The 16512-nt window shown below is 42.8% G+C and overlaps 1 protein-coding gene across 3 annotated transcripts in view; it reads left to right on the top strand.

The window, feature by feature from the left end:
• TUT7 (terminal uridylyl transferase 7) overlaps positions 1–14160 on the top strand; it is a 125803-nt gene extending 111643 nt beyond the window's left edge. For 2 of the 3 annotated variants that reach the window (XM_077474828.1, XM_077474829.1), the window contains exons 26-29: positions 2101–2417; positions 9663–9739; positions 10437–10494; positions 13044–14160. In XM_077474828.1, the coding sequence (XP_077330954.1) occupies positions 2101–2417; positions 9663–9739; positions 10437–10494; positions 13044–13141 (550 nt within the window). In that variant the 3' untranslated portion in view covers positions 13142–14160. Of the gene's footprint in view, positions 1–2100; positions 2418–9662; positions 9740–10436; positions 10495–13039 lie in introns of all 3 variants that reach the window. The other variant, XM_077474830.1, reaches the window with a different exon arrangement.
• The last annotated feature ends 2352 nt before the right edge of the window (positions 14161–16512 follow it).

The following is a 16512-nucleotide window of genomic DNA, read 5'->3' on the forward strand; positions in this document are numbered from 1 at the left end:
GGACGGAGTAGCATCTGGGTATATACAGCGCTTTTATGCTATATATTTGAGGTGAGAGGCTGGGGGAAACTGGTGGTGCACAAGTTTGGCACTGAAGTTTGCAGTGGACAGTCACGCATTTGTACTTTGGAATGTATTTCACTTATGATTTTTGATTATTTATGCACGTATATGATTATCAATTTTATTCTATATTAGATGTAACATATTTAATGTTCTATCATTGCACATCATATCACTATAGTGAGGTGGATTCACCTTTGCACTTTTAGTCTGCAATTTATTGTAGTTATTGCACTTTAGTATATTATTATTTTTAGGTAGCGCCGCATTTATTCATTTTACTTATATACTAAAATTAATATTGGTGTAGATAATGATCCTTGACTCTAGCACTAGGTTCTACTGCAGTTTATGTGCTACTTAACAGACTTAAGGGTAAGTACCTTTTACAGAGTTCCCAAAAAGTTTGCCATGCACCAGTAACCACCAAAATCCATAAGCAAGCACTTTAAATGAAGGAGAGCAGTGTGCAAAAATTAAAACATTTAATTTGACTTTTACCAACTTCTGATCTCTAGATTATAAGAGATCAAATGCATGAGGTAAGTAAATGCTTGATGCCTGGCCACATCCTCTGTGTGTCTCCTGACTTCCAGGATGGATGGATCTGACAGCTCCGGACTCGGCGTCCCCAGACTGCTCACACTGAAAGTGTACTCCACAGCGTCCCAGCACAGCTTGCCTCACTCAAGATGATCACTGTGCTTCACTCAGGTGTGTGTGCAGGATAGGGGAACCCAGAATACTCATCGCGTAGTATGTAAAAAACGGGGTGTTTAAGCTAAAGTATGCACTTACAGAGATAATAATGGGCGTAGCAAGAGGATGATCCAGCATGGAGATCACCAACAAATCTGGATGCTGTGACATGAACATCCAGATTTGTTGGTGATCGCCATGCTCTCTACTGTCTAATATCTCTAAGTGCATAATTAAACTTGCACACCCAGTTTTCATACTATGCGATGAGCCTTCTTTCTATGTTCCCTTATCCTGCATACACACCTGAGTGAAGCACCGTGATCATCCTGAGTGAGGCAAGCTGTGGAATACACTTTCAGTGTGAAGCCAGTCCAGAGTGAGTGGTGTGGGGACGCCGAGTCAGGAGCTCTTCTTGAAGGTCGAGAGACGTACAGAGGATGTGGCCAGGCATCAGGCATTGACTTGCCTCATGCGTTTGATCTTATAATCTAGAGGTCATTGGGAGTTGGTAAGAGGCCAATTTTAATTTGGATTGTTATACTTTATTATCACTGGGAATGGTGGATAGCACATCCAGTTGGTATTGGAATGCCAATGGAATATTTTTTTGATGCACATGGACAAAAAAAAAAAATTGTTTGTTGGACTCTTTATCACCAGTTGATACTGTTTGTTATACTTTTTTTTTTTTTTAAATAAGAGTTTTCCCTTTTTTTTTTTTTCTTCTTTTTTTCTTTCCAGCTCAACCTTTTTATATTTTTTCTTACATTATCTCCTTGTATGCAAGGAGTGATAAAAGTGCAGCAGTCTACACTCATAATTGGCATGAGATTTTCACACATTTACACATTTCTATTTTTTAATGGAGATGGCTGATTCATATGTGCAGCCTGTGCAGGAATTCGAATGAAGAGTATGCAACCGCCCCGCATTACTCTTGCTGCTGCTTGTCTGTGAAAAGTGTTCAGTCGACAAAAGCTGCAATAATGAATCGGCAGTATCCTTCAAAGCTTTTCTTGGATTGGCGGCTGCAAGATGGTAGAGGGGCAAGTTGGACCCCGCTATTATGGTTAGATATTGGTAGCATTAGAGCGAAAGTACTACATGCACTTTCACCATAAGAAACGGAGCTGTACAGAAAATGCCAGTTGAAGAGCTATCCTTTTTGTTGTTGAAATATTTTTAGGCTGAAAAATGAAAGCTAATGCAGCCAACTCAGTTGACTGAAGGCTGCAATATGTTGCATTTTTGTTCATGGTTTTAAATATACTTTTGCATGTTGTTGGGCTTTATATTTAATCCTAAATTTTACATCCATTTTTTTTTTTTAACTAGAGTTAGAAGGCGTAATCCTGAAAATGCCGCAAACCAAAGATACCCAGACAAGAGGCCGCAAAGAAAAATTGAGGACAAGGAAATGAGTATGCAGGGAGGTGGTGTAAGCATAGATGGCAGAGAGCTACATACAACTCCACGAAAAGCACAGCAAGGAACATGGGGCAACAACGAGCCCTGCAAAGATAGGACACCTAGATCTGCCTCTGAAAAGTGGAGAAGACAAGACGACCGAGAGCTTAGGGAAAAACGCTGTTTCATTTGTGGACGGGAGGGCCACATCAAGAAAGAATGCCCTCAATATAAAGGGGCAGCAGGTGAGTGACCCATTGTGGCAAAGACGGATTTGCCCTCCCACCTCACTTTACTAAATGGCATGGTTGATTTCAATGCTACTTTTCTGCCAGTAAGTTGCACAGGATTACACTTTTGACATTCATCTGCACTACTTGAGGACAAGATAGAAAACTTGGCTTTTTACAATGCAAACCCCTTGATGTGTCTTCAAATGCTCCAGACAGTTTGTGGCATAACCTGGCATAGTAAATGGTAAGTTATAGAAAACAGGAACAGTTATGCCTAAAGGACACCCTTTTACTTATTTTATTTTTTTATCTGCTTGTCAACAGTGGACTTGTTCTTTGCCATCTACGTTAAGTGTAAAGCTCCAAGAATGAGAATATTGCACTTAAGTTGGCAATACTAATGCATTTAGGGCTTTCATAGTAATGTCTTGGCCTGTGAGTAGCAGTCTTTGCCATTGCCATCTGCGCTGATAGCCAAATATGACTGATCATACATCCACCGCCTATGGTCTAGATATTGGTAGGATCAAGGGAAATTGTAAAGTGAGCCATGAGTATGTACTAATGTATTCCTTGTATAACCATATCCATGGACTTTAATGTCCATATATCTGTAGTTCTCTATTCTGAGGGATGACTTAAACATGCATTTGTTATCAGCAGACAGTGTAAGGCTCAAATCACACTAGCAATCCTGTCACTGGCAGTTGCTCTTCAGCATCGGGATTTGGTAAAAGCATAAACTTGCCTGCTTATACTTGTCACTACTTTTCTGCCAAAAAAAATATTCTGCAGTGCTTCAGTGAAACAGTATGATCAAGTGAATGCTCTATTTGGAAATTCTGTTGCTGGCGAGTTTCTGCTTGTAACAGAATTAAGGTCATATCATCATGTAGGGGGATTACAGAAACTGATCAACTAAAGCCCCATACACACTATCCGTTTTTTCTGCTGAGTTTTTCCTTCAGATTTACCAAAACCATATAATATGAGTTCAAACCTTAAGAGTTTCAATTTGTATGCAATCAGGCAGGCCCTTCTACTACATGGTTTTGGTAAATCTGAAGGAAAAACTCAGTATGTATGGGGCTTAAACACTTGCGAGCAGTCCTTGCACATGTGTAGGTGTTCAGGTCTTTCCAGCAATGAAGTACAGATCGATATACAGGCTGCCCTCCTCAAACCTGTCCATAAATAACATTAAGCCCATTGAAGGGACAACTAAGCAGCCACTACCCACTACTACTCTGGGAGGAGAAGCTGAGGACTCTTCAACGGGAGAGTCTAGCTCGGACAAGCCATTCTCAGCCTCCCATTCCCAAAAATTATTTGTCCATTCTCTGACAGAGATGGTTTGAGCTGGGTTTAAATTACCCCCAGTCCAGGAAACTGGACCCTCCTGTTCTACTTTGGGTTCTCTTCGACCTCAGCAGGGTTCCCAGGCATTTCCTGTGCATCCGTTGTTAGAACAGGTGATCTATGCAGATTGGGATCATCCTGACAGGATATATTTGCCTCCAAAAAGGTTTCCCCTCTTGTATCCTATGGAGGAGAAATTCAAGAAGTGGGGTACACCTCTGGTGGATGCCGCCATTTCTTCAGTAAATAAAAGTTTGACCTGCCCGGTGGATAACACCCAGGTATTTAAGGATCCGGCCGATAAAAAGCTAGAAACCTTGCTAAAGGCCTCCTTTTTATAGTAGCTGGTTTAGCCAGCAATAGCGGCTATTGGCATCTGCCAGTCCTTAAAAGATCATGTTAAGAAATTGGTCAGGAACCTTCCTTGTCAAGGAGAAGCTACTGAGGAATTATCGGAGCTCCCTCACACCTTGTGCTTTGCAGTAGATGCATTAAAATATGCGATCCAACAGATGTCTTGTTGAGCACTTCTGTCTGTGTGCATATGCGCAGGGTCTTGTGGCTGAAAAACTGGTCGGCCGAAACACCATGCAAAAGCTTCTTGCAGCTTTTCCTTTTCATGGTGAACGGCTGTTTGGCGAAGATCTGGATAGGTATATCCAAAAGATATAGGGTGGGAAAAGCACTTTGTTTCCTGTTAGTAGGAAGAATAAGCGACCCTCCTTTAAGATTCTCCGTGTTCCAGGACCTAGTTCTTCTTTTCCCAATCGGTATCGACGGCCTCAGCAGTCCGGTTTTAAAAAAAGCGCAGGGTCAGAAAAAACCCTGAACTCTAAGGTCAAACAAGCCCAGTTCCAAGTCTACCCTGTGAAGGATGCCCCTGCTCTTACGGGTGGGGGGGGGGGGGAGACTTTGGCTGTTTTTGGATGCTTGGGAAAAACAGGTTTAGGACAAGTGGGTAATTTCCATCATAACGCCAGGTTACACGATGGAGTTTCAGGAGTTCCCTCCGACTCGGTTCTTGAGCTCAAGGGTTCCAGCGGAACCAGAGAAAAGGAAATGTCTGCTCCTAGCCTTAGCATCTGCAAAAGCAGGGAGTGATCGAGGTCCCGCACGGGGAAAGGTTCAAAGGGTTTTGCTCAAACCTGTTCATCGTACCGAAACCGAATGGGGAGGTAAGGCCCACTTTGGATCTTCAATCTGTTTCTAAGTGTCCGAAGTTTCCGTATGGAATCGACTCGCTCAGTGGTAACATCCCTAAAGAAAGGGGATTACTTGGTATCCATACATATCAAGGATGCATACCTTTATGCCCCCATCTCCATGCCGCATCAATAGTTTCGATGTTTCGCATTAGAAGGGCGACATTTTCAATTTGTCGCATTGCCGTAAGGTTTAGCCACGGCTCCTCGGGTCTTCACAAAAATGCTGGCCCCTGTATTGGCGGTCCTAAGATCCCAGGGAATTGCTGTGGTAGAATATCTGGACGATCTTCTTTTGAAAAATCAATCTCATCCCATCCTGGTCCAAAACATCCTAAAGACCGTACAAATTTTGCAACACCTAGGCTGGATTCTGAATATAAACAAATCAAACCTTCTCTCCACTCAGGTATTAATGTACTTGGGCCTAAACTTGGACACTGTCCAAAAAAAGGTGTTTCTACCTCCTGTAAGGATCAACTCCATAGTGGAGCTCGTCCGGAGGGTGAAAAGAGAAGAAAAAACATCTGTTCGCCTTAGTATGAGGCTATTGGGCAAAATGGTTTAGTCTTTCAGCGCAGTCCCTTATGCTTAATTCCACTCCAGGCTGTTCCAGAGCAACATTTTAAGGGCTTGGAACAAAACCACTGTAACTGACTCTACGGAGCCTAACTTGGTGGTCAAAAACCAGCAATTTAAAGGGCGAAAAATCCTTTCCACCAGTGGCCTGGAAAGTTGTGACCACGGACGCCAGCCGTCTGGGCTGGGGAGCAGTTCTGGGGGAAGCGTCGGCCCAGGGACAGTGGTCTCAAGCAGAGAGGGCCTTGCCCATCAATCTCTTGGAGATTCGGGCAGCCCAACTAGCTCTGCATTTCTGGATGACCAAGCTGCAGGGTCTCCCAGTCCGAGTTCAAAACGACAATTCAACAGTGGTCGCTTATATCAACCACCAAGGGGGCACCAGGAGCGTAGCGGCTCAGAAAGTGGTGGATCACATATTAAGATGGGCAGAGAGGCATGTGCCGTTTCTGTCGGCGGTATTCATACCGGGGTAGACAACTGGAAGGCAGACTATATAAGTCGCCAAAAGTTGTTGCCAGTGGAATGGTCCCTTCATCCTGAGGTGGTGTTCCAGATTTGTCAGCATTGGGGGACCCTGGATGTGGATCTCCTAGCATCCAGGTTCAATGCCAAACTGGACAGATTTGTGTCCAGAAACAAGGATCCTCTTGCATTCATGACAATCAGCGCTCAGTGGAACTCAACATAAATGCAATCAATTAAAAATATCACATTTAATCAAAAGAGAAGCACAAAGGTAAAATCGTTAATATCCAGCACAACAGTGAGGGATGTACTTATTGCACAGTCAAGTGAAAATCCAAAAGTAGGAATAAAGCAAAAGTCAAGTACACTGTGCCGCCTTCCTTCAGGAAACAAGTGGTTAACTCTCGGCTATAGATCTATTAATGGGCAGCCAAAGCATAGAGGACTCATAGCTCCATGTTGCAGTAACTTGGCAATTCACTTATCGCAGGCTGGTGTCCACTTAAAAAACATGTCAGCTGTTTTAATCTCAAGTTGAGATGACCAGGGATCAGACAGCGCTGCGCCAAGACAGTCACCAGAGTACCTCTATTTACGATGAGCGGCGTCCTATAGTGTATGTCCGGGAGACATCGGGTTGGCATCCCATGACACCCGCCGTGTGGTGAAGAGGGGAGATACCCAGACAAGGAAGGAAAGGGTGGTCAGTGAAGCTCAATAAGTTACCGTGACGGCAACTTATTGAGCTTCAGTAGTAGTGGTGGTTGTCCTTTTCCGGTCGTTCCTGTCGACTTGGGCTTCTCCCCTCTTCACCACACGGCGGATGCCGCTCATCGTGAATAGCGGTACTCTGGTGACTGTCTTTGCGCAGCGCTGTCTGATCCCTGGTCATCTCAATTTTAGATTAAAACAGCGCACATGTTTACGTGGACAGCAGCCTGCGATAAGTGAATTGCCAATTTACTGCAACATGGAGCTATGAATCCCTTGTTTCCTGAAGTAAGGCGGCACAGTGTACTATTACTTTTTGCTTTTAATTCCTACTTTTGGATTTTTACTTGACTGTGCAGTAAGTACATCCCTCACTGCTGTGCTGAATATTAATGATTTTACCTCTGTGCTTCTCTTTTGATCAAATGTGATATTTTTAATTGTATTTATGTTGAGTTCCACTGAGCGCTGATTTTAAATTGTATTCATGTGAACCTCTCTCCGGAAGTTTTTTCAGCTGCACTGGATACCACTCGGAATCACTAGTTTTTAATCTGACTTTGATAGGTTGTCTCCAACAAAGCTGGCCATACACCATGCAATTTTCTTATTCAATTTCCTTTGGGTTTACCTTCAGCTATGTGGTACATGGGTCTGTCTGATTGCAAACACATTGAAGGTGTTTAGATTTGGCCTCATATTATATGGTTTTTGATAGATATGGGGGAGATCCATGGAGGAGAATTGTATGGTGTATGGCCAGCATAAGACCAAAAAATCTTAGCGCTGGAGTTGTGTTGATTACTTTTATTGGGTGGCACAGTGGTGTAGTGGTTAGTGATAATGTCTACCATGCAAGGTTAGCAGGTCTTTCTTGGTGTTAGCACTCTCACCTAGCAGTAACAAGGGTCGATGGTTCAAATCCCAACCACAACTCTACCTGCCTGGAGTTTGCATGTTCTCCCTGTGCTTGCGTGGGTTTCCTCTGGGTACTCCGGTTTCCTCCCACAATCCAAAGGCATGCAGGTAGGTTAATTGGCTTCTGTCCAAAATTGGCCCTAGTATATGAATGGGGACCTTGGATTGTGGGCTCCTTGAGGGTAGGGACCGATGTGAGTGTGCAATGTGCAGGGATAGGGGCAATTGTAGACACTCAGGTTGGACTGGTGTCTTTATTCAACCTTACGAACTATGAAACTCCTTGGCACCAGTATTCCCTGCTGTATGCCTTTCCTCCAATCCAAATCCCTGCCGCATCTGCTGTGCAGGATACAAGAGGAACTAAGACCAGTGATCCTGGTGGCCCCAGCCTGGCCCAGGAGGTCCTGGTACACGGAAATTGTGAAATTGGCAGTAGGGGACCCGTTGCTCCTTCCTTCCGTTACGCCCAGATCTATTGTCCCAAGGACCAATATTTCATCCTGCTTTACGATCGCTGAATTTGATGGCCTGGCCATTGAGGCCAGGGTAATAAAGGACCACGGGGTTAGAGGTGTGGGGTTAGAGGTGCAGCCTTGTCCACTCTGATAAATGCTAGGAAACCGGTTTCCAGGGCCATTAACTACAGAGTTTGGAAATCAAACATTTCCTGGTGCGAAGGTAAAGGTTGGAACCCTCGTAAGTATACAATTGGAAAGATCCTTTCTTTCCTTCAGGCAGGAGTACGCTTAAAAATGGCCTTGGGCACAATTAAAGATCTGATTTCGGCCTTATCTGTTTTTTCCAAAGACCAATTGCAGCCCATTCCTTGGTGCGTACCTTTGTTAAGGGAGTGACGCACCTAAGACCACCGATTAAGCCCCCCTTATGCCCCTGGGACTTGAATTTGGTACTATCAGCCCTTCAGTATCTACCCTCTGAGCCTATTAAGCAGATTCCTTTAGTCCTGTTGACCAGGAAGTTAGTCTTCATGGTGGCCAGAAGAGTGTTTGAGATAACCGCCCTTTCATGCAGAGAACCTTACTTGATTCTGCACCAGGACAGGGCAGTCTTGCGCCCTTGTCGGGAATTTTTGCCAAAAGCAGTTTCCAATTTTCATTTGAATCAGGATATCCTTCTGACCTCCTTTTTTCCAAATCCCGGGTCTAAGGAAGAAAAGTTACTCCACTCGCTGGATGTAGTAAGGGCTATTAAAATCTACTTAAGGGCGTCAGCCCCTTTCAGGAAAACTGACTCTTTATTCTGCCTGAGGGTCCTAAGAAAGGACAGGCAACTACGACTTCAACTATTTCAAGATGGATTCGCCAAACTATTGTTCAGGCATATGATTTGAGGCACAGGGTTCCACCGAGAGACCTGAAAGCACATTCCACTAGAGGGGTTAGTGCTTCACGGACAGTGCATCGACGAGTGTCTGTGGCTCAGGGCTGCAGGGCAGCCGCTTGGTCTTCAGTTCACACATTCACCGGATTTTACCAGGTGGATGTCAGGTCTCGAGAGGAGACAGTCTTTGGTCATAGCGTGTTGCAGGTGGCCTTATAGGGCCAAAGGACAGTTGGGACTTGTCTAAGCTGTGTATCCCTCCCCTCAGGTGCATTGCTGTAGGACATCCCAGATAGTCATGAATAACTGCTCTGTCCTGTGATGTATGATGAAGAAAAACGGATTTTTAAATACAGCTTACCTGTAAAATCCTTTTTTTTTTTTTTTTTTTTTTAATACATCACGGGACACCAAGCTCCCTCCCCTCTTTCCTGGGACTTTTTTCATTGCTTGCTACAAAACTGAGGCAATTCCCATATGGGAGGGGTTATATGGAAGGAACCTTCTTGCTATTGGTTGCCAGTGTCCAATCACCTAGCGGTAGCGTATAACCCAGATAGTCATGAATAACTGCTCTGTGTCCCGTGATGTATTCAACGAAAAGGATTTTACAGGTAAGCTGTATTTAAAAATCAGTTTTTTTTTCTGACTTCTGTGTATTTATTTTCCAATACAGGGAGCCCCAAGTCTGATATCTTGTATGGATCGCCATCTGCAGCCAGCCCTCAGAAACCACAGACTCGATTTATCCCGGTAAGTGGGAAATTGGTTAACTCCTCCTTGCCCAGCTCCGCCATACTTTTTAATAGGTCTGCATGTATAGGGGGCGGGAACAATCATATGACCACTGTAATTGGCTGTCACAGTGGTCTCCTGATCAAAGCCAGTCCTGCCAGCTTCTGAACCCATCTTTTATTTTTTTGCATTCCAAAAATGCCTCTAAACTCAATGGCCTACAAATGACTGTAAATGAACCTGTGTACGTGTACTGATAAGATAACCTAGCAGGGCGTTTGGGAGCAGTTGAAAAAAATGCCTAACTGCTTCTAAACGTCTGTTTAGCAGCAGTGTAAATGAGGCCTTAATGACAGGTTATAAACCTTTACCAGGTTTTTCCTGACTGTGTACAAGTTGGAAAGATTTCCCTTCGCTTTCTGCCTTTGGTGACGAGTTCCTTACTGGGTGACTGGAACAAAGCGAAAATCTGCCTAATGGGTAGAGAGATCTCAATAAACAGACAGAGGCATTAACCCAGACTTAAACACTATACAACATTTTTGGTTGGCGCTCTATTTAATGTAATAGCTTGGTAACCTCTTAGCGACAAAGGGGGCAGGCTTTCATGCCCACACACATGCATCTAGGGCTGGCTGTGATTTCTGTGCCAAGAGTAGATGTTTTAGTTTTTTATTCATCGTGTATGTTACAGAATGTATTTCTTGCATTTCAGGTAGTACCATCACAAGATGATAGGAAAAAACAAAAAATATCTTTCACTCCTCAGTCAGGTGAGTTGAAACTATGGTTCTCCCTAAAAGGACCCCGGGTGCTTTAGCTGCAAATAACCAGCTCTGAACTATAATTCTGTGCAGTTTTAAAAGTAATTTTTAGGAGTTTCTTACAGCCACAGTTATTTTCAATGCTATATAATGGCGTTGTGTCAAATTACCGTATATACTCGAGTATAGGCCGACCCGAATATAAGCCGAGGCCCCCAATTTACCCCCAAAAAACTGGAAAAAATTATTGACTCGTGTATAAGCCGAGGGTGAGACATGCCTGTCCATCCCTGTGTGTCCGTCCATCCCTGTGGGTCCATCCATCCCTGTGTGTGTGTCCATGCATCCGTGTGTGTGTGTGTGTGTGTGTGTGTCCATGCATCCGTGTGTGTGTGTGTGTGTCCATGCATCCGTGTGTGTGTGTGTGTGTCCATGCATCCGTGTGTGTGTGTGTGTGTGTGTGTGTGTGTGTCCGTGCAGCCTACCTGTGTCCAGCCTGCCTGCGGCCCGTCCAGCCTGCGGCCCGTCCAGCCTGCGGCCCGTCCAGCCTGCGGCCCGTCCAGCCTGCGGCCCGTCCAGCCTGCGGCCCGTCCAGCCTGGCCCGTCCCGGCCCGTCCCGTCCCGAGCCGAGCCTCCGTCCTTCAGCTCTTCGTCGGCGGCCATTCTAGGATTCAAAAGCCGCGCCTCCGTCGGTGATAGGCGGAACACTCAATTTCCCACTGACTGCTGTTCCGCCTATCGGATGTCCGTGATAGGCGGAACACTCAATTTCCCAGCAGCCTGTGTTCCGCCTATCACGGGCATCGTCTCACAGGCGCGGCTTTTGAATTCTAGAATGGCCGCTGTCTGTCTGCTCGACACGCTGATCGAGCGGGCAGACAGCGATGACTCGAGTATAAGCCGAGGGGGGCACTTTCAGCCTCAAAAAAGAGGCTGAAAATCTCGGCTTATACTCGAGTATATACGGTATGCCTTTTATCTTGGACTTGAATATAACTAAATGAATGTCAGGTGTTCTTTAAAGGAGACGTCCAGCCAAAGCTCGTTTGGCTGGACTTCTCGTATAGATCACAAGAATGCAGTTAGTTTTGCACTCCTGTGACCCGTTTTCATCAGAGAGCGGGCTGAAGTCTGCTCTCTGCAAATGTCACGGATTTCAGTCCAGGCACCACATCATCCCGAAAATGACAGTCTGGATCCGCCAGGTGCCTGGACTGACACCTGTCTCAGCCGCTGAGAGGCCTCCATAAAGAGTACCTCTCACCACCTATTACTGTCACAAGGGATGTTTACATTCCTTGTGACAGCAATAAAAGTGATCAAATGTATTTATTTTAAAAACACAATTTAATAATATAAGAAAAAAAAAAATTCAAAGCACCCCCGTCACCGCGTGCTCGCGCAGCAAAGAAAACTCATATGGAAGTCGCACCCGCATATGTAAACAGTGTTCAAATCACACATGTGAGGCATTGCCACGATAGCCAGAGCGAGAGCAATAATTCTAGCATTAGATCTCCTCTAACTCTAACCTGGCAACCGTAAAAAAAAAAAAAAAAAAAAATTTAAGTGTCGCCTATGGAGATTTTTAGGTACCAAATTTGTCGCATTCCAAGAGTGCGCGCAATTATAAAGCGTGACATGTTTGGTATCTATCTACTGTGCGTAACATCTTTCATGTTATAGAAAACAAATTGGGATAACTATACTGTTTTTTTTTTTTTTTTTTTTAATTCATGAAAGTGACCCTTTTCCCAAAAAGTTGCGTTTAAAACACCGCTGCACAAATACTGCGTGACATAAAATATTGCTACAATCGCCAGATTCTCTGAGAGATAGAGATATATAAACATACACATACACACACGTATATGTATGTATGGGGGTTCTAAGTAATTTTCTAGCAAAAAATATGATTTTTAACTTGTAAACACCAAATGTCAGAAATAGGCTTAGTCATGAAAGGGATAAGGTGTAAATTCACTTGAAAAGGGACAGCTGAAATCGCATTGTTTTGCACATAAATGATTTATTTAGTTTGGAGCCGTTACTTGTTTAATTATACACAAAATACTACTGTGTGTTGTGTGAAAGCAGCATTGTAAAGCAGTCTGACAGCCCCACCTTGCTTCCCATCATCCTTATGGTTATGCGTTTGGCAGAGAACACATACTCTGCTGATTGCAGAGCTGTAGTGATGGCAGGACAGGTAGCCTGTCAATCCACTGTACATAAACTGCTCTTACATAAGACCACCACAGCCTTTAGCGTGCATGCCTCTGCCAGCAGTGAGTTTTCAGCTGGAGAGGGTTAAGAAAAAAAAAAAAACTTTTCTTGTGACCAAACCTGACTTTTGTATAATTGAGGAGGGAACTACAATTGGCTTTAAAACAAAATAGCATCCCTAACTTTGTAATTGTAATTAGTAGTCCGCAGATCATAAGGTGTTGCTGGCTGCAAACAGATTTAAAAAAAATGTTGCCCTTGAAGACCATGATCTTTGTGTATGCTTTCCATAAAACAGCATCTAGACACATTTTCTATTTTTCCCTAGGCAGCCTTTCCAGTAAATACATATCTCAGGGAAAAGCCTCTCAGAAGAGGACACAACAAGAATCGTAAAGGCGATGGCACACTGCCACAGATGGGGATTTAAGCCGTCCAGGTTGTATGCCTTCTACGTGGAATGAAGTTTACGTCAAGATCAACTCTAGTCATCAAACAGCAGCAATGAAATAACATTGGACACAAAAAAAGGGTTACTTTATTTTAACCTCAGTATGACAAAGATGAAATGTAATAGCGTGTTTTAATTCTCTTATTACGGGCACCTTTTTTCTTAATTTATTTTTAATATTTTAACTGACTGTCACAGTTGGACAGTTGCGCTATTCTGTACAGAACTATGGTGCCCATTTCCGCCCATGCCATTTTAATTGCAGTGCAGCGCTACATATTCTATATATGGTTTACCAATTGACTGAAATTCCTAATTTTCTTTACAGAAAAGAGATATTTTTGAAAAGTGAATTATATTTATTGTGTCAGGAATTGTGTAAAATTGTTTAAAACATTTGTGAACAGCTGCTGTATTTACAAACATGATTTTATTATTACTGTGGATAGCTTAAATATGAGGCATCTTTTTATGTAAATACCTCATTGCATGTAATGTTTGTATTTTTGCTTAACCTTAATTCGGTTTTCAGACGTTTCCTTATCAGTCATGCAAAACATCTCAATACTTTTTTTTTTTTTTTTGTGGATTTTTTCCATTTTGCTTATGAGAATGTTAAAGGTAATTTTATTTTTTTGATTTAAAAAAAAAAAATCAGGGTTTATGTTTTTAGTTTTTTAATACTTTGTGTTTTAAGTCCTGTATTCTGCTGTAAGGTTTCAGAATGCTGTACGCTCATCCCTGGATCGGGACTTGTTCTGCATTATATAGCTCAAAGTACATAAGACAGTTAAAAAGTAATTTTGAATGGCAAATGTAGCTTAGCCATGGTGCAGTATATATTTCAACTGTAAACATTTGAAATCTTAAGACCTATAGACATTCATGCACCCTTTAACACTTGCTGTATCAGATCTATTTTTTGTGATATCCTATGTTTGGAGCATCATAACCAAGTGTACATCATGTTGTCCAGACATTAAAAGTTGATCTCCAGCTTTAAGTGAAGTTGTATAGTTCATTTGGACCAAGCTTATCCAGATTAACCATTTACTTCACTAAGATATGCAGCAAATCTCAGTACTGTATGGCATATATGTAGCCCTAGCTACATACAGTAATACAGTGCTATGTTCCGACAGTGGAATGGGGTCTTCCTGTCACACACTTGGAACAAAATGATGTCTGACTGTTTCTCAGCCATTCACAGGGAGCTTTGTATTTTCCAAATGAACACGTGGCATCAGCATCCTCTAGCCAAGGCTTGGAGACAAGTGGATGAAGTCATGCTCTTGGACTCCACCAATCAGAGGAAGCTTTGTGTTCCTTTAGAATATACAAAGCTGCCTGTGAATGGCTGAGCAGGGTTCACTGTGATGTACTTTGAATTTTGATTCAGTTATGGGATGGTTTGTTTCCATCCCAATGCCGGAACATAGTGCTGTATACCGTATGTAATTGAGGCTACATACAGTTCATACAGGGATGAGAGCAGCTGCATGTCTTGGTGATTTAAATAGTCAATTTGGATCAAGCTGGTCCAAAATATTTACAATTCATGCTTAGCATTTTATGCCATGTAGAGTCTTTACCATGCAAATAACGCATCAGTCGCACCATAAGAAACCTGTGCATTATTGTCATGGTAAAGACGCAACATGCTATAAAATGCTAATTGTGTTATCATATAATTGTATATAGCCTTAAAGTATGTATGTAGTCTAGAGAACGGAAACTCTAAGGATAATGTAGAACTTTGTGAGCCTGTGGTGGAGAGAAGAAAAGGTGTACAAAAAGAAAAGGGGGGTGGGCGCCTTCTAATTCTCATCAGTACTACCATCATTGCAGCAAGATCACACTTTCAAAACCATGGTTGGTATCTTTTAGCATTTGACAATGGATGGAAGGCCCTTTGTAAGGAAACACTAGTTCTCAGTAGGGAGAAACCGGCATCTTGACATGTCTGTTTGAGAGATCCTAGGGGCAGCTATAGCGACGCAAGTGCTCAAGTATCCGCTTCTAATGAAGGTGATAAAGTATTAGAACTGTACCTTACTATTGTATGTTTTCTTCCCTTATTGTTTTCCGTCTCATGGTGTCTTTAACCACTTGCTCACCAGGCCAATTCTGCCATTTCTCTCCTACAAAATTACATAGAACCCCCAAACATTATATATGTTTTTTTTTTTTTTTTTTTTTAGCAGAGACCCTAGAGAATACAATGGCAGTCATTGCAACTTTTTATATCGCACGGTATTTGTGCAGCAATTTTTCAAATGCAGTTTTTTTTGTTTTTGTTTCATGCTTTAAAAAAAAAAAAAATACTTAGCCCAAGTTTTTTGCATAATGTGGAAGATGAAGTTGCGCAGAGTAAATGGATACCTAACATGTCATGTTTCAAAATTGCACACGCTCGTGGAATGGCGGCAAACTTCGGTACTTAAAAATCCCCATAGGCAACGCTTTAAAAATTTTTTTTTACTGGTTACCTGTTTTGAGTTTGAGAATGTCTAGAGCAGGAATTATTGCTCTCGCTTTAACGTTCGCATCGACACCTCGCATGTGGTTTCAACACCATTTTCATATGTGGGCGGGACTTGCGTATGCGTTCGCTTCTGCGTGCGAGCACACAGGGACGGGGGCACTTTAAAAAATATATATATTTTATTGTTAATTTTACTTAAAATTTTATAATTTGACACTTAAAAAAAAAAATAATAATAATTTTGATCACTTTTATTCCTATTACAAGAAATGTAAACATCCCTTGTAATAGGAATATGGCATGTTGCAGTGAGATATGGTGTCAATAAGACACCACATCTCGCCTCTAGGCTGGAAAGCCTAAAATTTTTTAAAAACCAATCGCAGCTTCTCAGCCGAGGCGGTGCCTTTTTTTTTTTTTTTTTTTTTTTGGAATGCAGTGGCCGGGTGTGGCCTCATAACATTGCGCCCGGCCTCCGATCATAGAGACTCCGATGACCATCTGGTCCACCGATAATCTCTATGGTGGACATCAGAGGCTGGTGGATCTGTTCTCCGACTCACCGATCGCAGAGGTGATTCGGTAGAAGCACCAGTGGGGGGGGGGGGGAAGCTATGCTGCTATGATCATTCTTATGGCGTAGGAAATCCCTGGCTGAAAACGCTGATATCTGAATGCCTGTAGCTTCAGGCATCATTCAGATATACCACAACAAAGCCCAGGACGCCCATGGACGTTCATCCGTTGGCAAGTGGTTAAAGAGCATGGGAAATGTAACGTTTCCATTCTGGGCCAAAAGTAGCATAACTGGGCCTTTTCACACCTCTGAATATTAAATTGTTGAAAATGATCAAAGTGACAGGTT

Source organism: Lithobates pipiens, unplaced genomic scaffold (genome assembly GCF_037356315.1).
Source record: "Lithobates pipiens isolate NorthernLeopardFrog02 unplaced genomic scaffold, aLitPip1_a1.2 Scaffold_13, whole genome shotgun sequence".
Lineage (NCBI taxonomy): Eukaryota > Metazoa > Chordata > Amphibia > Anura > Ranidae > Lithobates > Lithobates pipiens.